The sequence below is a fragment of the Stegodyphus dumicola genome, chromosome 4 (assembly GCF_044657685.1).
Source record: "Stegodyphus dumicola isolate Sdum_Otavi_A_Nest chromosome 4, ASM4465768v1".
NCBI classification, from domain to species: Eukaryota; Metazoa; Arthropoda; class Arachnida; order Araneae; family Eresidae; genus Stegodyphus; species Stegodyphus dumicola.
In genome coordinates, this window is record NC_140771.1 from 30,846,848 (window position 1) to 30,872,524 (window position 25,677).

The 25,677-nt window shown below is 35.3% G+C and overlaps 1 protein-coding gene across 2 annotated transcripts in view; it reads left to right on the forward strand.

The window, feature by feature from the left end:
- Positions 1–25,677, forward strand: part of Cad86C (Cadherin 86C) — a 139,583-nt gene that overhangs the window by 106,537 nt on the left and 7,369 nt on the right. Inside the window, exons 15-25 of one of the 2 annotated variants that reach the window (XM_085814671.1) lie at positions 3,082–3,331; positions 5,277–5,516; positions 6,187–6,266; positions 8,448–8,519; positions 10,373–10,447; positions 10,533–10,572; positions 13,182–13,306; positions 13,503–13,607; positions 15,188–15,354; positions 17,029–17,277; positions 18,312–18,546. In XM_085814671.1, the coding sequence (XP_085670797.1) occupies positions 3,082–3,331; positions 5,277–5,516; positions 6,187–6,266; positions 8,448–8,519; positions 10,373–10,447; positions 10,533–10,572; positions 13,182–13,306; positions 13,503–13,607; positions 15,188–15,354; positions 17,029–17,277; positions 18,312–18,546 (1,638 nt within the window). The remainder of the gene's footprint in view (positions 1–3,081; positions 3,332–5,276; positions 5,517–6,186; positions 6,267–8,447; positions 8,520–10,372; positions 10,448–10,532; positions 10,573–13,181; positions 13,307–13,502; positions 13,608–15,187; positions 15,355–17,028; positions 17,278–18,311; positions 18,547–25,677) is intronic. The other variant, XM_085814672.1, reaches the window with a different exon arrangement.

A 25,677-nucleotide genomic window follows, 5' to 3' on the forward strand; every position in this document is an offset into this window, starting at 1 on the left:
CTGCATCTTTTATATGACAGATGTAAAATTACAGTTGATCAGCAGAACTACTGCAACTTATCAAAATCGTAAAAACAACCTTGTATTTAGCGTAGGTATAATGAAACACTCAATCGATTTCGAGGGCAGCTAAAGGTCCCTCCTCATCAGGAGAAAGAAATACCTAGAAAGAAGAAAATAAAGGAGAAGGAGTCTCAGAAACACGTGGTCCTTATCAGCACTGTACGTGGTTATAACTGGATTTTTAATCAGAATTGCACTGGCCGCCTACTTTTCCTGAGCCAGGCTATCTGATCAAGCATAAAGGACAAGAAAAATTAGCGAAGTTAAAATAGGGAGCGAGGGGCAAATGCACCTTTACGCTCAAAATCTGAACTTCAAATAATGGAAAGCAACCAGTGAACGGATATTTATACCCTCTGGTAGTACCAAACGCGAGGAGGTAACGCCATCTATCGGCAAAAATAACTGAATCAAGATAATAGAATTTTAAAGGCATTAGGAAGGACTGGAGTGGACTTCAAATCATTAAATAAACCTGCTAAATCTTTGTGAATGTGAAAAGCCTCAAGAAAATCCAATTAACCTATGGAAGAAGCCTTTTGGATAATTTTTGCAGGCCCAAAGTCAAAATTATGGTTAAATGTCCAATTATGATACGCTATTGAAGACTTGTTAATTTCGCCTTTTCTGACATAAGATTCATGTTCCTTGATACGAAACTTCAAAGCTCTTTTTGTTTGGCCAATATATCTTAAACCACACTAACACGATATACTATAAATTCCCCAAGAATTCAAGACAGAAACGCAATCTTTTAGCATCGAAGGGTGAATTTTATTAATAGGGGAGAAACCGACTTAAAAATTGAATTTCTGGAGAATCCGTGCAATTTTATAGCTAACAGAAGGATAAAATGGAAGCACGACAAGGTCATTAATATTATTTTTGACAGTGGAAGGGATCTGATGATCCCTTCCACTGTCAAAAATACTTTCTTTAATGGGAATCTGAAAATTTTTTAACGTCTTTATCAATAATCACGGGAGAAAATCCACGGTCAATCGCAACTGCTCTCAAATAATTAACTTCATTGGTAAGCAAAGATTCAGAGGAACGAACTTTAAGCGCGCGGAATACATGTAATAGTAAAAAGAAACCATTTTTTGCTTAACACGGTGGCATGACTTGGCATGGGGTGGTAAACAAACTGCAAAGGATTTACGGTACACAGTGGTGCTAAAATCAGTTTCATTGCGGATTATAATAATATCAAGGAAGGGGAGGGAATTGCTGGATTCAAATGAATCCAACATTGAAACAACAACAATTGAATCCAATTAATTAAGCAAAAAATGGCTTCTTTTTACTATTATGTATTCCGCACGCTTAAAGTTTGTTCCTCTGAATCTTTGCTTACCAATGAACTTAATTATTTGAGAGCAGTTGCGATTGACTGTGGATTTTCTCCCGTGATTATTGATAAAGCCGCTAAAAAATTTTCAGATTCCCATCAAAGAAGACACTCCACTGTTAGAAATAATATTAATGACCTTGTCGTGCTTCCATTTTATCCTTCTGTTAGCTATAAAATTGCACGGAATCTCCAGAAATTCAATTTTTAAGTCGGTTTCTCCCCTATTAATAAAATTCACCCTTCGATTCTAAAAGATTGCGTTTCTGTCTTGAATTCTTGGGGAATTTTTAGTATATCGTGTTAGTGTGGTTTAAGATATATTGGCCAAACAAAAAGAGCGTTGAAGTTTTGTATCAAGGAACATGAATCTTATGTCAGAAAAGGCGAAATTAACAAGTCTTCAATAGCGTATCATAGTTGGACATTTAACCATAATTTTGACTTTGGGTCTGCAAAAATTATCCAAAAGGCTTCTTCCATAGGTGAATTGGATTTTCTTGAGGCTTTTCACATTCACAAAGATCTAGCAGGTTTAGCTAATGATTTGAAGTCTAATCCAGTCCTTCCTAATGCCTTTAAAATTCTACTATCTTAATTCAGTTATTTTTGTCGATAGATGGCGTTACCTCCTCGCGTTTGGTACTACCAGAGGGTATAAAAATCCGTTCACTGGTTGCTTTCCATTATTTGAAGTTCAGATTTTGAGCGTGAAGGTGCATTTGCCCCTCGCTCCCTATTTTAACTTCGCTAATTTTTCTTGTCCTTTATGCTTGATTAGATAGCCTGGCTCAGGAAAAGTAGGCGGCCAGTGCAACTCTGATTAAAAATCCAGTTATAACCACGTGCAGTGCTGATAAGGACCACGTGTTTCTGAGACTCCTTCTCCTTTATTTTCTTCTTCCTAGGTATTTCTTTCTCCTGATGAGGAGGGACCTTTAGCTGCCCTCGAAATCGATTGAGTGTTTCATTATACCTGCGCTAAATACAAAGTTGTTTTTACGATTTTGATTGTCATATTAGCGTGATTCTCTTCTAGTCTACTGCAACTTATATTAAAAGTAATTAGTATTCTGGAGCAATACAGTGACTGCTTCAGCAATTATAGTTTTTCTACCTCTGGTTTGCTAATCCGACCGAGATGTTTGGGTTTCACGATCGTACTTCAAGAACTGCGAGCATTTGTTAGAGGATTTAAAGTTATGAGTGTTGTTTTTACTAGTTGGGTGTTGATTGATAAACAAAACCTACAATCATTTCGGAATAAGGTTGGTTTTTTTTGGTTATCCGAACAGGCAAAGTTCACGATGGCTGAGAGGGTAGATGTCTTCTTAAAGGCTTTGTAAGGGAAACTGGTCAAATGAGAGAAACAATGAAAATATTTATGCAATTTCTGAACGGGGTATTTGAATTGAAAAGCTGTGTTTGTCATGAAGTGAGTTTTCAGAAATTTGCCATGGTATTGGTAGTTTTAGAATCGTCATGCATGTATACAGTTTTTAAAAATCAGTGAAACTAAAATTCATCTTCCGCCTTAAATGGTACTGAATAATGCTATTAGGCTTTATCCTGCATAACTAATAAAATTTTAAACATCTCTTTCTTTTGTTTTGCACTGTACGCCATAAAGCTAAAAAGTGAAATAAATACTGCTTTGATTCTTACAGTCTCAGACTGGATCCAGTAACAGGAGAATTAACTCTGGTGTCTGGAGAAGGCCTGGACCGTGAACGAATTCCAGAATATACATTGACTGTGGAAGCCAGGGATGACCAAGGCAAGGGTAACCGCAACACTGCAGAAGTCCATGTGACCCTTGCTGATGCCAACGACAACGCGCCACTGTTTCTGCAACCCCGTTATGACGCGGTACTCAATCCTGATATGAGAAATTTTTACGAACCCTTGCGCGTGCAGGTTAGAAATGATTTGCATATTTATTTCATATATTTTTGCTCCTGTTGATTGAACTGAAGGATCTGAATCTTCTCACCGACGTGCTAGGTTTCAAACTGTGAACGGAACCACGCCGTTTCACTCCTATGTTCTCTTAGTAAAATTTTCGCTTATTTTAATGAAATATTTAGTGCGTAAATTCGATTATATTATTAAATTAAATTATAATAAGATTAAATATTAATCATTGTTTGTTTCAGTTGTCTTAAGCATTTAAGACAAATGTAGATTAAAACCTAACGGCTCTATCTGTATATGATATTTTTTTTATTTGAAAACATACAGACTCCCCGTGCAACACATATGTACAACACGGGGCTTATAGAAGTAAGTTAATTAAAACATTAAATGTTACATGCATAAATAAAACGAGCAAAAGCAGAGGACAGCAGTATAGACTTCACGAAAACAAGATAAGTTCACTGGCCAAGTCACTCTGAACATTTTCAAATCGTTCTGAAAGCATAATTTAGGGCAGGGCTTCATAAACGTTTTTCAATCGTGATCCCTTTTTATCACTGAGATTTTTTCGCAACCCCCAAGACCCCATAATATTTACAAAAATTTTGTGGGACCCCATACGTATTGCGCAAATCCGATACACGCGTGAGAGAAACTGTCAGTTGTTGTACTTGAACTGTAGTATGCTGTTATAGTTTTAGGTCATTAACTTTAATTTCTAATTTTAAGACATAGAACAATGTGAAAATTTTAAATAAGTAACAGAAGAAATGGCAGCGTCACGTGCAAAGCAAGGAAAATGAACGTTTATGTTATAAAAAGAATGCCTCGAAACGTTTTCGATTTTTCTTTGTCTGATTTATCTTTATATATTTTCAGATACATTGTGTAAAATATTTGCTAATTGTAAAATTATTATAATGAGTTAAAGAAATACAAAGACTCCTTCTGCAGGTCTCGCGACCCCCAAAGGAGTCGCGACCCACAGTTTACGAAACCTTGATCTAGGGCCATCAAATGTAGGGCATGAGAAAATCAAATATTCCACATCCTGAGGTACACATTTTGAACATTTACATGAATTGTTTGATCTTAGATTAAAACACAGCAGGTAACGTGGTATATGTGGTATTAAAGTGCGTTTTAAGCAGTTGAAATAATGGATCAAATATTTTTAATTATTTATCGCATTTTCTATAATCTAAACAGGCAAATGTAACGTTGAGAAAGCATAGCACAAATTGAAAGCATGAAATTTAGTTGCTGTCCTTCCTTTAGAGTAAAAGGATCATATATTCAAACTGTGCAGATAAATATATGTGCATACACAGAAAGGTCATAACAAGGCATAAATTGAAAGAGAAAATGTGCAAATTTGAGAAAATTTATACAAAAAAGAATAAATCGAATATACCCAAATTGGTTTACATAGAATCAAATAAATAGAATATACCCAAATTTACCCAGAAGCTCAATTCCCAAATAAAATTGAAAAAAGTAACATCTAGTACAGCGTTTTCCAAATGTCGGATAGTGACCTTGCCTGTGCTTTTTCGCCCAAAAAATTCCTTACCATAAAACAGGTATTGCTATGGAATGTGGAGAAGAACGTGGCCAGTGTAATAAAAAAGTGTGATTTTTGTTTCTCACAAATTAATTGTATTATTTAAAAAATTCAACGGAAGGTTAAAGAAGCTAATAAAAAATAAATAAGACTCTGGCTACTAGAATAGCACCAGAAATATCGGAATGCATAAAAACATGATTTCTAAAGACCAATTCAGAGACTGACTTTGCAATTCAAAGATATTTGAATTAAGACCGAAATTTCTATAATTTGTACTCATTACCTGTATTTGGTAATTAAAATTCGTCGAATTAATCTAAATTTCTCATTAACGGAATGTTTACAATATTCTTGTTATCAGTTTAGTTTCCTTTTTAGGCATACGATGCAGATGGACCCGGACCTAATAGTGACATTACGTACGAAATTGTGAATGGAAATTACCAAGAGAAATTTCTCATCGATCCTCACACGGGCGAACTGAGTCTCAAAGCGCCCTTGGTTCCCAACCCCGAGTCTCAAGACCATGGTTTGCCTGTCATTACTCTTACTGTCAGAGCCCATGACCAAGGCGTTCCCGTGCGTTTTGCAACAGTTAAAGTTCAGGTCCATAATCAGGTGAGCGTTCTTTTGACCGATATTATAAAAAAATGAATGCATAGCTCTAAATCCTTTTCATCTATGGCAAACAGGAAATCGAAAGAAAACAACATCTAAATAAATCTTACATGCAAATAGTGGACGAAAAGGGCTAATATATAACTGAAATAAAGTCTGAGAAAAAAACCTAATCTGAAATATTCCGGATTAAAGAGACGTCATAAATCACGCCATTCGGAAAAATTTAGTTCCCCGTTTGTTTATATAATCAAAAACACGTGTATGTGAGTCATGCTTCTCTCATTTCGAGTAGAAGGTCTAATGTACATGTATCTGAAACCATATGGACATACAGTACCATCTTGTGGCAGAAATTATAGTTTCTAAAACGTTCCAGGGTACTGGCACAAATACGTGACAGTCGGTAGTAAACGGAAAAATGCTCTGGCACGCCTGTGTGTCGGCCGGTAGGTGAGTGTGTTCGTTGCTGGCACGTAGACGTGACAGTCGGCGCGAAGGGGTTAATCTCTTTTAGTTTACAGAAGAGGAACCTGTGTTAGTATCCTTCAAAATCGATAGATGCCTGAATCGATACATGCCAGTTTGTGTTTTATAACTTAATGTTACATAAAACCTCATTATCTAATGTTACATTTATAATGCTTATCTTTTTCCTTTTATATTTCAGGAATACCTGAATAGATCCATATCTTTCATTGTTCCCCTATCAGCAAGAAAAGCTTCGGAGAGAAGACAAGAGTTGGAGAGGTGAAATTCGTCTCATAATTATTTAAAACACGATTCGAAATATCAGTGTATCAAATGTATCTGTTTTCTGTTAGATTTAAATCTCATACGTAATGCTGTAGTATAACATAAAATACTCTTGTTTGCGGAAAATACTCGAAAATGATTTACCCAGTTGCCTTAAGGCCGCTAAAGAAGAACTTTCTTATTATATACATTTTAATTTAACTTCCACTTACCAAAAGGCTTTGAATCGTGGTCAAAAATTATTTCCAAAACAAGAAGTACTGCTCCTGAATCAACTCCAATGAGCTTAAGCAATGGCTGAAAAACCACTTAAGCTCAGTTATTAAGTTAATCTTGAATAATCGAGCTTTGTAAAAAACTTCTGGAATTAGGCAATTTAATGAAACCAAAATAAGAAAAGGAGAAATTTCAGAAGCTTATAAGGTATTCTCTCCCGGTTTTCCGCATACTTTTGTGGCGTAACTGGAAGTACGCTCGACACGTATTTGGGAGGTGCGGAGTTCGAATACCGGCGAGGGTAATGCAGATTTCATCCGCTTCCTGATATCGAAAAATTCTAAAAGATTCTACAAGCTAAAATTTAATTGCGAGTAAATTAATATTACTGTAGTATGATTAAATATTTTCTAAAATTTTAAAACCGTTGCTTCATTCCTGAAAACTTAAAATGATTAGCATTTCAAAACCGATACATTAAATAATTCTCAGTTTTAATCTTCATAAATGCGTTAACCTATGGGGCATAGTTTAATAACTTAAGTCGCTGATCTTTGAAAAAAGATTTTGATATAAAAAAGATTTTGATAACGCGAACAATTTTTCATAAAAATTGTTCGCGTTAATATTTGCGTTTAGTTGTGTACATTTTAAGAGTTGTATCAAAGGTATATTTTCAAGTTACAAAAATTCTAGTCATGTGACATTGTAAGGATCCTAAGTTTTACTAACGTTTATTTTATTTTAAATCTTTACTATCACTTCTTATTTTCTACTTCCGGCCAGAATTAAAAGCTTTAACTTATTTATGCAAATTTGTCTTGCTAACGTCAAGTACTTAAGTTGTGGTTTTTTGCCAAGCAAGATAGAGGAAGGAGTTATTGGAAGCAAGCCGCTTGCCATAGTACTTCTACGAGTTTTCACTCGGTTGATGGTTGCCTTCAAGGCCAGAGGTTTAGTCCTCTTGATAATTTCAAACGTATCGTAGTTTTAGCAGCTCGGCGTACTACATACGGACTTTTGTTAAATAACGGCCAATCTTAATGCTAGGCACTTGTATACTAATTCAAAGTTAGTTTTAGTTAGAGTTTTAGTTATTAGTTTTATATTCTTACGTTCAGACCACAAGTGGTTGGTCTCTGTATTCCGAAGTTCCGGAAAGATCTGTAAAGATAGACAAATAAAGGGTTTCGTATACCCTTCCTGTGTGTATTGTCTACTTCACAATTTATTGAACATAGCTTGAGTAAGCTCCCTGTTCCGAGTCAGGACAGTTCATGTTTCCAAAGCAAGTCAAGAGGAACACAAGTCCTGATAACATCTTTTAGCAAAAATATACAAAACTTAAATTTTTATCCGGGTTTTCTAAGAATAGTTACTAAGTTCTTTAGTTTTTCTGTTTTCCTCAACAGTTAGTGATGCGTTTGTTTTCTCTTTGCTTCGGCCATTAATTTCGCTACAAATATGTTTGCTGCTCCTTCGACGATTGAAAACAGCAATTTTTTACTCTAGCACAGAAAGTAAGAATGTCTGTCCGCCTTTAAAATCTACAGAACATATTCAAAATCGATGAAGATATTAAAAATCTACACCAATTTAAGGTTGCTTTTTTACCTGATTTTAAAGGTCTAAGACATTTAATTTATACATCAGGCTCAATCAATCTGCAGTCGTTTTATAACTTATAGACTTAAAAGCAGTAAACCGATTTCTTACTAAGTTAAATCTCCATTTTAATTTTGAAGAATATAAGCAGTTTCATGTAATTTGATATGGGCTTAACTATAATATGTCCAACTGGTAAATTTTAGAAGCATTTGCAGCGATATCTATAATTATTGTAAGGACATTTTTAACTTTCGCGTATTACGTAACTAAGTGCATAAACTTTTAATTAGTAAATCTTTTAAATGGACTGTAAATAATTGAACTGACATATTTTCTGTATGTTTTTTCCAGAGGATTTTCTGCACTTACTGGAGCCCACGTCAATGTTCATTCTGTCGCTTTTCACAATTCAAGCTCAGATAAGTAAGAAAAGTTTTATGCGTAGTTGTATACAAAATGCCCAGAAAATAATGTTGAAGTTAATAAAAATAACTAGAAATGTAACGAACTATATATATAGACCTAATAATATTCTGCAACATGTGCTTGGATATGGTGGATGCTTTCCATTTCCGAAAGCGGGATCATGAAAGAATCCAACGGTCTGAATTAGAGATGCTGCAAGATTCGCTAAACATTAAGTGCAGAATGGCAGATCCGATGAAATGAAGTTATTACTTTATACTCATCAAGTAACATAGCCGAGCTTGGTGGATCAAGTGAGAAATCCTTCTTTAGGGGGATCACTTCAAGAAGATTAATTAATTGTAGGGAAAAGTTCAGAAACTTGTCCACGTGAAAGACAGAACCGTTACTTTCATCAGAAGCATTAATTTAAGGCATTTATGCTTGATAAGGTTATATAAGATAAAGTATGCTTTATCTTATAAAGCATACTTTATCTTATATAACCTTATCAAGCATAAATAAGGCTTTATAAGATAAAGTATGCAAAAACGTTTCTCGTTGAGATGAGAGCGATTTCGACCACAACGGTTGAAAAAGAGAGAGGTGGTGTACCATTCTGACGGAAATTATCTTTCTTACATTTGCCCACTTCAAAACTGTGTTAGAAAAAACATGTGAAAATAAATAGGGAGTGTGCATATGAAGTCTTGTTTCAAGTAGGAGCTGACATTATGGCATAACCTCATGTCATAATAACTAACATGCTAACATGATAATGGAGTGGGCCGTAATGAATGAAAAGCGCAAAAAGATGGTTACCGAAACGAGATTTTAATTTTTATTTTCGGTTATATCATAACTGACTGTAGCATATGGATGCTATCTGCCAAAAGAAAATGTTGTGAAAGATATTCTAAAGGAAACTCATCCGTATTCATGTTACGCATAGGAAAACTATGTATATGTTACCGTGAAAGACCGAAATTGGAGAATGTCGACTTTCACCGGAGAATATCAACATTCACCAAATACGTCGGTGAAAGACCGAATATTTCACTACATTCTTGTATATTCGGACCCTCACCGGTGTATGTCGACAATCACAGATATGCTCTGGTGAAAGTCGAAAGGAGAGGTCATAAAGTGTCATAATAGTTTAAGTTGTTGCAATAAATAAATTTAAATCACATAATTTAGTAAGTTTTTAATTACTGTTATTTTATTTTCTCATTTAAAACGTACTGTATAATTAAGTAAGTTTTTAACTTCTATTATTTTCCTTTCTCATTTTGAATGTATTGTGTGTTTTAGGTTCTCATGTTCTTAAGTTCTTATTTCAAGTTTCAAGTGCGTTTATTCGCGACTGAATTACGGAGAAGAAAATATAATATTGTTATATGTTGCACATTCACCATTAGTACATGGTGAATGTCGACATTCACTCGTGTAAGTCAAAAATAAGAGTATTTGGAAAATATTTCGGACATACACCAAGCGACTATGTGAATGTTGACATTCACCGGTGAAAGTCGACATTTTCCAGATTTTGGTGTTTCACCGTAACATATATAACATAAGATGTATATATAAAATATAACACAGAATTTCTATAAAGCTTTCTAGAATATACTTTAAACTAATGACTAATATAAAACATTTTAGAGAATGCTTTTTAATAATTATTATACTAACTTCGTATTTAATCAGTAAGGCACAATATGAAATTATGCAGTATTTTAAATAAAAATAAAACTGAAGTATAACTTTAAAAAGTAAAATAAAACTGAAGTATTAAAAAAGTAAAATAAAACTGAAGTATTAAAAAAGTAAAATAAAACTGAAGTATAATTTTAACTCAACGTTTTCAGATCTATCGTCCGTTGTTGGGTTTCGTATCCTCTTTCTTCTACGGTTGATCTTAGCAATATGGATGTCATCATAGGGTATGTTTTATGAAATTTTCATATAGAATATTCTTCACTATGAGAAACTATGTTTATATTAATTTTCCTATTTTAATAATTTTAGGAATCTTTACGGCCGGGAGTATTATCTTGCTACAACAAACGTAAGTATGCCCTTTTTATACCCATCACTCACCATTATATTGAAGAGATTAATAATTTTTCACTTGTAAACTTATTATTAGCTTATAGAGTCATTAGGTTTTTTTTAAACAGTAGATGTGAAAAATGTGCAATGCCCTCGCCGGGGCTCCAATTCTGAACCTCTCGAATACGCGTCGAGTATGCTTTCAATTATACCACGAAGGCATGAGAAGAGGAGGGAGAAAATACCTTATATACTTCCTTTTTGAAGGGCGACTGAGGGTTAGAGTATCCAGTCATCAAATCCTAGTGGTGGCGAATTATCGTACACCACCTTTTAGTTCGGGCTCTACTTGTAGAAACCATTTTAGAATTTTTCGATGTTTATAACTGAAAATATCCGCATTCAGCATTCTTTTTAGTTTCCTCAATGTAATGCATGATGATATGGACTTCTTTACTCGCTTAATCTGTAACGTCAATTGGCCTACTGATTTTTAATTACAACCTACATTTGAGTACATAACAGCAGTCAAACACATGTGGCTGCGTGATATAAGAAGTTAAAGTGGTACCAACTTTGTTTGAGATATTTAGCGTAAATACACTTAGTATAATATCACGTTTGAATTATTAGCTTTCCGCTTGAAAAATTCTGATTACATGCGGAAATACACATTGGTCAACAAATTATTTATAATATTTAGGAAACTTTTTTTAGCCTGAATTCCAGTATATAACCAAAAGAACCCTTTTCTGACCACCATGTGTAATGCACCATGCGATCTTTCGGTTATATTATCAGGTTCTGTGTTCCGCCTTACTTTGGGAGCATGCAAGAACCTGATTCGGAACAGGGAGCTTACTAAAGCTATGTTCAATAAATGTGGGAAGTAGACAAGATACACAGGAAGGGTATACGAAACCCTTTATTTTTCACTCTTTACAATAATTTCCGAACTTCGGAATACAGAGACCCACCACTTGTGGTCTGAACGTAAGAATATAAAAATATTAACTAAACTCTAACTTAACTTTGGAATAATCAACAAGGGCCTACGTGTAAGATTGGCCGGATATTAACAGGAAGCCGTATGTAGTACAGAGAACTGTTAACACTACAATACGTTTAAAATTATCAAGAGGATTAAACCTCTGGCCTGGAAGGCAACCAGCAACCGAGTAAAACTTCTAAGGCGAGCGGCCTGCTTCGACTAACTCCTTCCTCTCTCTCGCTTGGCAAAAAGCCACAACTTAAGTACTTGGCGTTCGCCAGACAAATTTTGCATAAATAAGTTAACGCTTTTAATTCTGGCCGGAAGTAGAAAATAAGAAGTGATAGTAAAGATTTAAAATAAAATAAACGTTAGTAAAACTTAAGATCCTTACAATATAATGTGTTATATCGCACGAACTTTTAATCTATTGAATTTTATTCAAATTTAGAGCTTTCACTGAATCTTGAGCTATTGAAATTTAATAAAATTAAATTGAAATGTATATCAAAATTTAGCTCAACGTAGCATGTAAATGCAAAGAAAACTGTTCATAACTTTCAATGTCATGTAAAAATAATTATTTTAAAAAGGATCTTCTGAATAAATAATTTCTACTCGGTGGTCTTTTTCCATTAGGTATCACCTTAGGTCGAAAGCCCTCTCAGTGGTGTAAAGTGCAAAAGTTAAGCAGGTGTCTGTGAAAGTGATAAGTAATTAAACAGTGCTTCGGTGCATGGAATAAATGACTGTCCTTAAGTTTTAAAAAAGGAAGTGGATCTCAAACTCTCAATGTTTGTCACATATAGTAAAGTTGAACTTACTCCTATATACTCTTTACAGTGCAAATTTAGACAGAAGTGTTTTCCAGCACGATTAATTAAGGCTAAGGGATTAATTGGCCAACGCAGAGATTTTAAATAACTGCAGAGATCACATAATGACGTTTATCGTCACATGGTATGTATTAACATGCCAATAACGTTTGTTGTATTAACTTACATAAATGTTTCTAATTTAGTGACATGACTATAATTTCCAAATTAATTTTTGTACGCTGATCAATATTCATATAATTTCAAATTCTCCTTTCATTTTCTTCAGATCTTACTTTGACACAAAAAAATTGCTGATTTTATTTAATAAAAAATTAATTATTTTTGTGTCTGAACCGCTAAAAAATTTGGATGTAAGTAGCAACAAATGTGAAATCTCGTATCGAAATAATGTTCTGGGAGTGGAATAATAGGGTTTAAATTTGCAATGCAACCACCCACCCCAAACCGCAAGTTTGAATTCATTCCTTTCTTCACATTACAGTTTCCAGCTGGGTTCTCTTAATTTGAACTATGGGCCATTTAAAATTACATTGTGCCCAACTTATAATTTTTCGTCTTTTCTATCATGCATTCAGTTAGAAAAAATTATAAAATTTTCTGGATTAAATGGAATGAACTTAAACCCAACAAGCGTTAAAATATTTTTCAAAACATTGTATCATTTTTGAAAAATTCACCAAATGTTAAAATATTTTTCAAAACATTGTATCATTTTTGAAAAATTCACCAAATTTTAAAATATTTTTCAAAACATTGTATCACTATTTTTAGAATCTGGTGTTTCTTGCATTATAGGTTGAAGCCATCAATCGAGGCAGTTTCAATGTGGTCTTTTGGCTGTTGATCGTTTTGGTCATCCTCATGCTTATCGCAATCTTAGCTCTGCTTATCTATTGCTGCTGTGTACGTACTACAGAAGGGTAAGTAGGGTTTAATGCAAGCGGAGTCCTGATCTAATTTACTAGACTGTTTTTGATAAACGGTTTAGAAGTATATCAACTTGCATTTTCTCGTGGTAGCAGAATTAAACTGTGACTTTTAATTAAAGACTTTTGTAATTCTTATAATGAAAGAATAATATCAAATATAATTTTATGTTCTGACTTATAATTTCAGTGGTCGTGATATCTTGGAAGTGAAAAATAAAGTGGCACCAGAAGAAAATATCATTCATTATAAAGACGGTAGCATTATTCATCTTAATAAGGATGAAAAAAGAAGGTACGTTCCTAACGCTGAATAACATTTTCTGAGTGATATATTTATCTTAGACTGTAATACTATAGTATGTCCCAAAATGATAGAACCATTTTAAAACTGATTTCATATCCTATGAAATATTCTGATGAAATGTGTATGAAATACAAATAAATTCTGGAGAGGTTCTTCTGGTTTCATACGTAAATTTCGACTACAGGTTTTGGGTAAAAATAAATTTCATAGTCTAAGTATGTTTTCTTTTTACTAAATGTATGTATAAAATACTCCGTTACACAATTTTATTGTTATTTAGCAAACAATTTCCACTAATAAACAAGAGTTATAGGAAATGTGGTTTGTTTTATTTAAATTTGATTATGCAGTATCATTTGCTAAATTTTAAATTGAATTTGATTAAGAGTAGGATTACATGGAAAATACTGATAACGCAATAAAACAGACTTTCGATGAATAATATTATTTGAAATTAAATTGATTGTTTTGCAAATAAGAAATATACTGATGTCATTACAGAAAACGTAACCCGATTTCACACCGGTGATTGTCACCTCCGATGACCATTGGCATTTTCGATTTAATTTTAATGATTTAATTTATTTTATATCCCTCACCAATGATCAGGCCCTGAAAGTACCACGCTATCTTTCAGTTTTAATTTTATTATACTAATACTTCTGAATTGTGTGCATCATCCCACATTGGCAATCTAATGATTGATATCGATATTTAATGGCCTGCAGATCGCCAATGATCAGTGAGTGGCCTTGAAAAAAACCACAGAAATTCCGTTTAATTTTCTTTTAATAATCCTGTCCAAATTAATTGTAACACCCTGTGACCTATAGGTTGATCATAGCCATTATTAAACCATAGTTCAACACTGACCAACAATCTCGACTGTCATTTTCAGTTTATTTATTTCTTTCTTATGTCCATTTCAGCGCTCTTGTTAAACCTTTCCGAAGGAAACTTGTCAGGAATTATCGCAGTTTCCGGTGAGTATTCTTGGGGGTGTAAGTGATTAACACACGCAGACAGCAAAAGCGGAACGCTATCCATTGAGAACCACATTCATATAGCAACTGGAATATTCTTGTTTGAACTCCCACTAACGCATGGTTGAAATTTTATATTCCATGCTCAGAAAGGCCTATTATTTTTATAAGGGATGTCCAAACTAAAATGCCGTGGACAATAACTCATCACTACCTGCATTTGATCGAATGGTCAACTGAGTCTTGTTCTTCACCTAAGTAGTTTTTTAAACGGAGAAGAATGTTTGCAGTTTTCGCATTCTCTCATGAGTTTAGTTACGATGTAAATTGCTAGCATAACTAGTTAAGAACTACAAGATTTGAGGTTTAAATTAGGCAGTGACGTAGTTTATTTTTTACGTTTTTCGCTTCTGAATGCCTAATAATCTAATGACTTCTGCCGAGTGAATGTCAAGTCGAAGATAGTCACGGGCTAATAGTCTTGACGATGACCTTCGATTTAGTTTAATTTAATTTGTTCAATCTTCATGCTCGTAAAATTTTCTGCATTGAATATCTTCATGATGTTTTGATTGTTTGTTTCAGACCAGACAGTCGAACTCGAAGCATTTGGCAAGAAAGTCAACAAGTTCAAACGGATCCTATTCGGAAAAACCATATACGTACAGACGAGGAGAGGCCTTCTCCAAGCCACAGGGCACAGCAAGCTACCGTTCACGATTCTGTTACTACATCTTATGCACAGAACCCAGGTGGGCACTTTTTCAAACCTGTCCATTCAGACAAATTTTATTTGATTATTGATTTTGCTGGATATTTTTTTCAAATGGCAGATTGTGAACAATTACAAATGTAACCCAGTCCATTAATCTATACAAGGCCGAATGTGGTGGTTTTTTTATTATGGAGGCACCTAATAGGTGGGCCACCATCGCCTTTCCTGTGAAGGGACGGACAGTTACAACCGTGCCTTCTCCGGGATTCGAACCCAGGCTCTTCGGCATCGCAGTCAGCTTCCCTGACCACCATACCGACTGGGCGGCATTTTGCAGAATATTGCTGTTGAAATAAACCTCGCGTCGCCAAACCACAGAATTCTCATTTTTTGAATTACAAGACAATCTATTCTCAATAAATACTCTTGGAAAAGATGATAAATAATAGTAATAATATGCCTATTCGTGTGGCAGCTTATGACGTATTTACTTGCATAATTTTGCCCTTTTACTCTAATTTTACTTCTTGAAGTTTGAGAAGAATAAATTACATGTGGTTGTTGTTGCAGATCCTAATTGGTTAGACATTAGGCTAGACTAGATCCATGAGTCCAAGAGCCGTCAATATTTCCATTGCGAAGATAGGTCTTTTCAATAGGTCCTCTTTTACAAGTCCCAAACAGGTGAGAAGATGTCCAAAAGTGAAATGATCAGTATTACATTTCCTGTGACAAGTATTTCGGCATATTGTAATTGCCATAAATTACATGATGCATACTAATTCTGAGATAAGGGGTAAAAGTAAAATATAGTATACAATTAAAACGTATTCATATATTAACATAGTAATATTATTTCGAATATTATTTTTAATTGTTATTATTTATCCCTATATTACACACTGTTGCCCTTTCCTTTGTATTACAAATAAAAGCGAAAATTTTTAAACTATTGAATTTAACCTTTCTATGACTTAAACAGCTCACTGAGTATTTCATGTAAAGCAGCTAAGAGTCGGTCAACTGGTCGAGACCGTTCTAACCTATTTTCTACGCTCCCGCTGACAAATGAATATCTGGAAGGTATCATAATTTCCGAAGAATTTCTTTCGAAAAGTTGTTTTCTATAGTTTATTTCGCGAAAAATTTTATTCTGTTTCCCAAATTTCGCTAAACATGGTAAACAAATTTATAATAATCATTAAAAGCCTATATTTATTCCAATATTTATGGTTGCAGAGTGTCTTGATTAAAAGGTAAAATGATTTGCTAAGAGAAAGAAATAAAATTTTAAAATTAAACGCATGTAATTCGAACAGTTTGAAATTCTTCTCAGTATACTTTTTTGCATTAAGCTTGGATACTCTTAAAAGAAATCGAGAAATTAATTAGTGGTTTACTGTTGGTACCCATCACAATGGAACAGAAGAAGTTAAACTAGATGTTAAACTCCGCAGCTCCTATATTTATACAAATTTTAAACCTTTCCGAATTAAATCCGAATCACTTGTGATTGCTCGTCTCTTTAAAGTTCTTTTTGATTACTTTTGATGAAAATCATTTCCGTGCATCCATGATCTATTTTCACGCATTTTATGCTAACATTTAATGTTAACATTTAATGTAACATGCTTTAATGCTAACATTTAATGTAACATACGGAAAATGTAAAAATTCTATACTACACTTTAACACTTGTTTTTTTTCCTAGATGACATTCCGGTTCGCGGAGCTTATTATCCGGATGGTGGGATACCAGCAGTAGCCGGAGGTCGAATGGAAAGAGCTTATCGAAGAGGACGCCCTCTAAGTCCCGGTACAGAAATGCTGGTTCAAGAAATGGCGGGTGATTCGGACGCCCGAAGACTTGGCAACTACGTCGTCGTTCGAAAAGTTGTTCGTCCCAGGGTTAGGGTAGATGCAGTAGATGAGAGGGCAGGTGCAGAAGACACCGAGGATGGTAAGTCAATTTTATTCTGTACTGTTCAATGTGCGAAACATTCCTACAAATGTCTCGATTTGTAGCTGTTAATTTATCGGATATCTTCAACCTTGGGTTATGAGCAATCTAACTTACTTGTTTTTCAGATGTCTTCACCTCAACGATCTATCTTATCTTCTTAGACGTCTTAGAAAATTAGCGTTGTCATAAAAATAAAGAAAATTTACATAATAACATTAACTGATTCCTTTATTGAAACACGCCTTCAGATCGAATTTAGAATGATACACTGCAGAAGCCTTGAAGGTTTTGCCAAGTTGCAAACAAATATGCAACATAAATATTTACAGATCTAAATATTCAATCAATTAAAGTGCTGAAAGCTATCTACATCTTTTTAACTTCCACTTGCTCTCAGAAAGAAGTTCTTAGAATTATGATTAATTAGCAATGCAGGAAACCAACCTCTCAACAAATGAATACAAATGTAATTTGACATTTTAGCTCCAGAATATGAAATGATTATGCAGATTCTATGAATCAGTTGTAACTATTCACTCACTAACAGCTCAGTTGATAAAACAGCTGAATACTAGCCGTTCGATTTAATTTCAAATCTCGACGAACATGTTGCCTGCGTGAGTTTTGGGGATATTTTCCATGTAACTTTTCTCACTTAAAATAATAACCAAATGTGCTTAGAAGGTCCTTCACGAAGGCATGTGCTATATCAATCAGATAATCTTCACATGCTTTGCTTAATCGATTATCTAATCAACCAAAGCTGACTATACGTAAAATGTAATTATTTTGAGACTAGTGTAACATATTACGTGACTAGTTTAATCTGTATATTTTGGGAAGTGTAAAGTATCTATAATTAAATGCCAACAAAATTACTTTATTTAAAAAAATTCGTAAAAATAATAATGGATCACGTTTTATTGACCGACATTTTATATTTTAGTGATCGAGATGTAAATCATTATTTTCAATCCCCCAAGCGGGAGATAAATGCAAATGTTTAAAAGTATTTCATATTTTTGATTCAGGTCCTCGCAGGACGGAGATCCTGTATATCAGGAGTCCGATGCGAGAAGAAGAAGAAGAACGGCAGTACGTTCGGGACGGAGAGCTTCTGAGAAGTGTCAGTGAGACAGCGCTCAACACTGGAGATCCCCACCTGCGAGTCCCAAGACCGTACAGGCAAAGAATAGTAGGAGTTCCCCAACAACGATCCGAACCTCCTCAAGATCCAGCAGCTCAACAGCAACTCAAGTTTTCTAGGTAATGGCCAATCCCAGTTAATAGAGGCTGCTTTAATACTTCTTTGATTCAGGTTAATTTACTATAGGAAGTTGAGTTATGACACAAAAGTACAGGAAGTACAGAAAAATGGGTAACACTAGTTGATGTATTAGGGCATTTTTCTGTTGTATTGACGTGATATCTCATGGTTAAATGAGCATGTTAAGTCCATTTTTCTCCATGTGAAATGAGAACAGCTGTGTGCATATTTGAAACCATAATGCAGTTTGTTAATTAAAAAGTAACCTTATAACGTTGCGCGCCTCCAACTTGCACGCAACCAAGAGGTGACTGTGAAAACTTGTATAAAAGATAGAGCCTAGTGAAGGGTTTAAGTCCCTTTTTATTCAACGTAATAAATTACAATTGCGTCCTCTTGACGCTTACAGACTGTGCCAACTTGGCAGTCAAATAAAAATAATAACCTGAAAAGAAAGTAAAGACAAGATTCTAACTACGAGGCTCTCTAAAATAACTAACTCACCGCGTTTTACAATACCGCTGCTAATTCAGCAGACTTGAAGCTCACTGGAACAATTACCACTACTTCCCGCCAAGCACATAGGCCGCAACGCGGGGTTCTTCAATTCTCGCTAACTACCTCCGCGCTCGCTAAGTAAGAATATCACACCGAACTCGTTTCCTTCTATTTAAATCAGAATACTTCCGCTGATAATTTGAATCCTTGCGCGTTCTACTCAAATTTACATATTCTGGCATTATCTAATTCTGAACTAACTGGCGAGAACCTCGTTTACACAAAAAAATCTTATGTAACAATTATATACTAAAATTCTGTTGATCTTATAAAGCTCTCTTCTTACAGCCACTTTTCCTGGACTTCATCAATCAATCTTGGTCTTTCCTTCCAGCATCTGGAAGGAATAAGTATCAGTATCTTTCTACATACATTATAATTTACAATTTCTTGACACAATAAATTTTTGTTTTTAAACGATTCGTTTTTCTTAGTTATTGCTTACTTCACATTCATTCAATTTTTCAAGCATTAATTTAACTTTACCCTGGCTCTCCACCGTGTGTGGTGTCAAACGGGAATATTCGTGTTTTAGTCTTACAACACTTCCCCTAACCACCATGATTTGTTAGAATTCAACGACCAAATAGACACACCTTACTCGACATTCTACAACTCAATGAGCTACTTTAATATTCTTAAAAATTCAAATGTAGGTGGAGAACCCTACAAAACGCATTCATTCTAACTTCCCCCTCATTCATCTTTAAACATGCAGGCTTTCGCTCTAAAGCATGACTTTACAGTTTAATACTTAAATTTTGACTTCATTGCTTTTAAGCATTCACTTTTAGCATCTACAATTTTATGCTTCTAGACTAAATTCTACTTTTACATAACCTTCAAGTATTTACATACATTTACAAAAGTTTAATACATATGCTCTTTACAATTTACCATAAAATGAATAAGAGAAAATAAATTTTTACTTTACTCATTCTTCGCCAAGCTGGCGACACTGAAAGTAAAATTCTTATTAATACAAGAATACGAAGTTATTTTTATCTCCGGCCAAATTTTGGCTTTAACATAACAGAATTAGTCTTTCGACCAACAGAAAATGCTTGTTTTTAGCTTTTACACTTAAAGAAAATAATACTTTTGCCTTAGCTAAATAAAGTAAAACAAAACTAAGTCTCAACCGAGACATATTGACTTTCGTGAAAACATAGAACTTCGTACTTATGCATAACATTTCGGAACAAAAGAGAAAAATATTTATAGAAGGTTTTAACTTATCTTTGAGTTTTCGTTGCTTGAAACTCCGTCATCCGTTTTTGGCAAAATTGATCCCAAGTTAGAGGTTTCATGGATGTCAATCTTCTCCTTATTGATCTCCGAGTGTCGTCCACGTTGCTCTTTCTTTTGCGTCCTCTACGTGCTGGCCTCTTGACGGAGTAATCGTCTGGTTGTTGGCCTTTGCGTTTCTGCCTGGGACGGCTGGTCTTGACGTCATCCGGTCTGGAGTCCTTCTTGAATATCTTCTGTTCCTCGTATTTTTGTGCCTCCTGCTGGCGTTTCAGTTTCCGGAACGGCGGCCTTGCTGGCACCTGACTCTGTGGCCGTGTGCGCGTTCTCCTTGATGTGTAATTTCTCCTGCTATCCTTTGTAGGTGGTGTTTTTCTCTTTACCACGGTTTCTTTACCCGGTTCATCTGTATTTTTGTTTTTCTTAAACGCCGGAGTTTGAAAATCATTTTTTCTTTTTGATACCGACGACCGGGTTGTAGAAGTGCTAGGTCTCTCTTCAGTTCTCTGTTTCTTGGGTGGTGGAATAGTTGTTGTAGTCTCTGATTCTTCTACTTCGTTTAGACTTGAGTCCTGCAAGAAACTTTTAAGGATTTCAAAATCATTTGGATTATAGTATTTTTTCACCTGGTCGGGACTTGCTTTACAGATTTCCCCTCTGTCGTTCTTAAGATATAATACTACCCCTTTGATTTCCTGAATTACATAGGGGCCTTCAAACTTTGGAGCTAGCTTTGCCATAAAATTGTCTGGGGCACTTGATAAAGAAAATTTCCGCTTCAATACTTTATCCCCAACTTTAAAATCTGCTTCACGGCGTTTTCTATCATAATAAATTTTCTGCCTATTTCTTGCCGTATCCGAGGTTTTAAGCGCCTGATCAATGAGCTTTTGCACATCTTTTTGTTTAAACTCCTGCTCTCTTTGTTGCACAAAGAATAATTTATCTAAAGGCGTAATTAACTTTCTGCCTAAACATAATTCTGCTGGAGTTTTTCCCGTAGTATCATGATGTGCCGTTCTTAAAGCATAAGCTAATTCATTTATGTAGCCATCCCAGCGCTTGTGATGTGTGCTCACGTAACTGCGAATTATTTTTACTATGTTTTTATTAACTCTTTCTGCTATGTTAGCCTGTGGTCTATACGGAACCATTTTGATATGGCGTATGCCAAGTCCATTGCATATGTTTTCAAATATTTGACTAATGAATTGTTTTCCGTTATCGCTAATGACTTTTATCGGTGCACCGTATTTTAAAATGTATCTGTGTAAGAATGCATCTGCGACTGTTTTGGCTAACGCGCGTTTAATTGGAACAATTTCTATCCATTTTGAAAAATGATCTACTATTACTAAAAGAAAACGATTTTTATTTAACTCGCTCTGGGGGAAAGGACCAAGGAGATCTATGCCTAAAATTTCATTCGGAAATGTAGCGCGAATGCTATTTAAGTACCCGGCCGGGCTGTAATTAATATCATTTATTAACTGACATTGATTGCAGGACCTGACATACGCCGTTACTATTTTGTATAATTGCGGGAAATATACCGCCTCGCGTACCCTTTTTAAAGTGTTTCTGACCCCTAGGTGGCCCGCTGTTTTTTTTTTCGTGCAACTCCTTCAAAATGCTTAATCGAAGCGAGGCTGGGATGACTGGCTTATACTCAAGATTTTCGTTTGTTGTTTTCGTATAGAATAATAAATTATCTATTATTTCATAGTTTTTTGCTCTATTTCTTATCGCATCGATATCTGTATGCTCAAAGCTTTCGGGGTCTTTCAAATAAGCATAGATATTTCCAAATTCAGGATCAGCTTTCAGTTCAGTAATAACCGTATCTCTAGAATCTAAAATTTTTGAAGTCAACACAGCGCATTTAAGTTCATTTCCTTCGTCGTCCAGTTTTATACGAGAAAGTGCGTCAGCTACATTGTTTTCCTTACCCGGTTTATATTTTATTGTGATATTATATTCTTGGAGTTTTAAAGCCCATCTTATTAACCTGGGCGTTAGATTTTTTCCCGAGTAAAGTCTAACAACAGCCGCATGATCCGAAAAGACTGTTACTGGCGATTTGCCGAAATAAACTCGAAATTTGTGTACAGCCATTAATACGGCTAATGTTTCTCTTTCTGTAGCTGTATAATTCCTTTGTGTCTGATTCAACGTTTTACTAAAAAATGCCAGCGGATGGTTATTTTGCATAAGAACCGCACCCACCGCATAGTCTGACGCATCTGCTGCAATTTCCAGGTTTTCGTTCCCCTCAGGGAATTTTAAAACAGGGGCATTAATAAGCGCTTCTTTTAATCTTTCAAAAGCTGTGTTAGCTTCCGCTGTCCACGTAAATTTACTCTTTTTTCATTTGATTACTAAGAGTGGTTCAACAATATTAGCGAAATCTTTTATGAAAGATCGATAGTAAGAACATAATCCAAGGAAAGATGAAAGTTTCTTGGCGGTGTTGGGCGGTGGGAAATTCTTAATAGCTTTTATTTTTGAATCTTGCGTTTCTATACCCTTTTGCGAAATTTTATAACCGAGATATTTAAGTTCTTTAGTTGCGAACTTGCATTTTGAGGCGTTAATTGTAAGACCGGCCTCTTTTAATAATTTAAAAACTTGTTCGAGGTCATTAATGTGTTGTTCCAACGTACTACTCGTTATAATTATATCATCTAGATAAATTAAAGTTGATTTTCCTAGGACAGGCTTTAGAACAATGTCCATAGCTCTCTGGAATGTTGATGGGGCCCCACACAACCCAAAGGGCATGCGTAAAAATCCATAAGGGCCCGATTTTGTTATAAACGCGGTTTTGTGTATATCTTCGGGTCTCATAGCTATTTGATAGTAGCCAGACGTTAAGTCCAAAGATCTTGTTGATTTGATCTGTCTAATGATCTCGTCTATAACCGGCAAAGGGTAAACTGGAAATTTAGTAATGCTATTTAGTTTTCTGTAATCGATAGCAAACCTCCAAGCCCTTTTATCCCAAGGAGGAAACTCGTTCTTTTTTCTACATAGTACGACTGGACTCGCGTACTCACTATTTATGGGCGTTATTATTTTATTCTTTAACATCTCCTGAATATGTTCTTCGATGATTAGGTCTTTTTGTTTATCATAACGATACGGTTTAGTCCTACAAGGTTTTTCGGCATTTAATTGAATCTTGTGAGTCACGATCTGGCAGTTTCCTGGTTTTTCTGAAAACAAATGAGAAAAATTACTCACCACTTGCTGTATTGCTTTACTTTCCTGGTCATTCAGATGGCTAAGGTCCACTTCAGGTGTCTCCACAGGTTCCACCACCTTCTGGTCCATCTCCAACACCACGGAACTATCTTGAAAATTTAATTTGGCCCTCGCGGCCCTTAGAAAGTCCATACCTAAAATAAGAGAGTGTTGTAGGTCTTTCACCACAAAAATTAATACTTTGAGATTTTCCTCTTTTACCTGTAAGTTTAATGATAATTTCCCGATGCAGTGACATGTTTTTCCTTGCGCCGCTATAATTTCCGTATTTCTGGTTTTAAATAGTCGTCTCCTATAAAAATTCTTTTTGAAGAACTTTTCACTCATAAAATTTCCTTCTGCTCCTGTATCGATGAGGGCTTCTACTGGTACATCGCCAACCAGGACTTGTATAATTGGTAGCTGTGAGTTTTTTACGATGACCGTGTTTAAATGTCTATTTGAGGGTTTTTCTAAAACTTCCGGGGTCTGGACCCTCCCTTTCACAGGCCCCTCTAGTCGTTTAAAGCTTTCCTTTCAATCTGTGTCTTCTGGGTACGCGGATGCTTATTTTCAAATTTTCTTTTTGGGCCTTGACCTTCGAGTTTCGATGCGTTAGCTTGATAGTTCTTTCCCCCATATGAGCGATTTCCCTTTCTGGTTTCCTCCTTCCTTCGGGTATGTTGAGAATATGTTTCCCCTCTCGCTTTTCCCGCTATTCTGCGATTTTGAAACTTCACCGCCAATTCGAAAAGTTCCTGCAATGTGCTTGGGTTTCTAATTTCAAAGTAGTCTTGGACAGCGGGTAACAATCTTGGTAATATTATTTCAATTATCTCCGCATCGGGTTTTTTCCCATACAGCATATCCGTTAGCTTGATTTTTCGTAAAATAAAGTCCGTCAATTGTGCTGTATCCCGTTGATAGAAACTATATAGTTCGGCTTCCAGCCGTGCGCGATCTTTCACTATGGGGAAGGCCTTTACTAACGATTTTTTGAAATTTTCAAATGTATACGTCGGGCTTCCAAATTTCAGGCACAGGGTAGAGCTGAAAGTGGTTTTCTAGACCTTCGAGAAATACCGCCACCAAATTTTTTCCGTCGAAATAGACGTTTGGCTTGATTGATGCTCTCAAAGTCTGGACCAGGTATCCAAATCCTTCTAACTGAGTTGTCATTTCTTGGTGTTGTCCAGCGGCTTCCATCCAGTTTTCGGCCATTTCAGTTCGATAAGTGTTCGGGCGCCAATATAACGTTGCGCGCCTCCAACTTGCACGCAACCAAGAGGTGACTGTGAAAACTTGTATAAAAGATAGAGCCTAGTGAAGGGTTTAAGTCCCTTTTTATTCAACGTAATAAATTACAATTGCGTCCTCTTGACGCTTACAGACTGTGCCAACTTGGCAGTCAAATAAAAATAATAACCTGAAAAGAAAGTAAAGACAAGATTCTAACTACGAGGCTCTCTAAAATAACTAACTCACCGCGTTTTACAATACCGCTGCTAATTCAGCAGACTTGAAGCTCACTGGAAGAATTACCACTACTTCCCGCCAAGCACATAGGCCGCAACGCGGGGTTCTTCAATTCTCGCTAACTACCTCCGCGCTCGCTAAGTAAGAATATCACACCGAACTCGTTTCCTTCTATTTAAATCAGAATACTTCCGCTGATAATTTGAATCCTTGCGCGTTCTACTCAAATTTACATATTCTGGCATTGGCAGTTCCAGGGGAAAGTAAGGCTTGACAGGAAAGATAGTTTAAACTTAAAATAAATGTTAGTTAAAATAAATATAAACCCTACAACCTTCTTACCAAATTTTACAATCACCGAAAGTACTGCATTTTTTCCAAGTTTTGTATGCATGTATGGAAAAGTTCATTGCTTCAGGGCTTGAAATATGAAGGTCTGTAAGAAATTATTATATTTCCTCTTGCGTGCTCTCGTGGTGTGCAGCTAGAAAACTGGAAGAACCGTTGTTCGAGTTCCAGCGACGCAAAGTTGAATTTTTATCCTGTTCCCTTCCAAAAAAATAATCAATATAGATCTAACAGGCAATTTTAAAAGTGACAGGAAA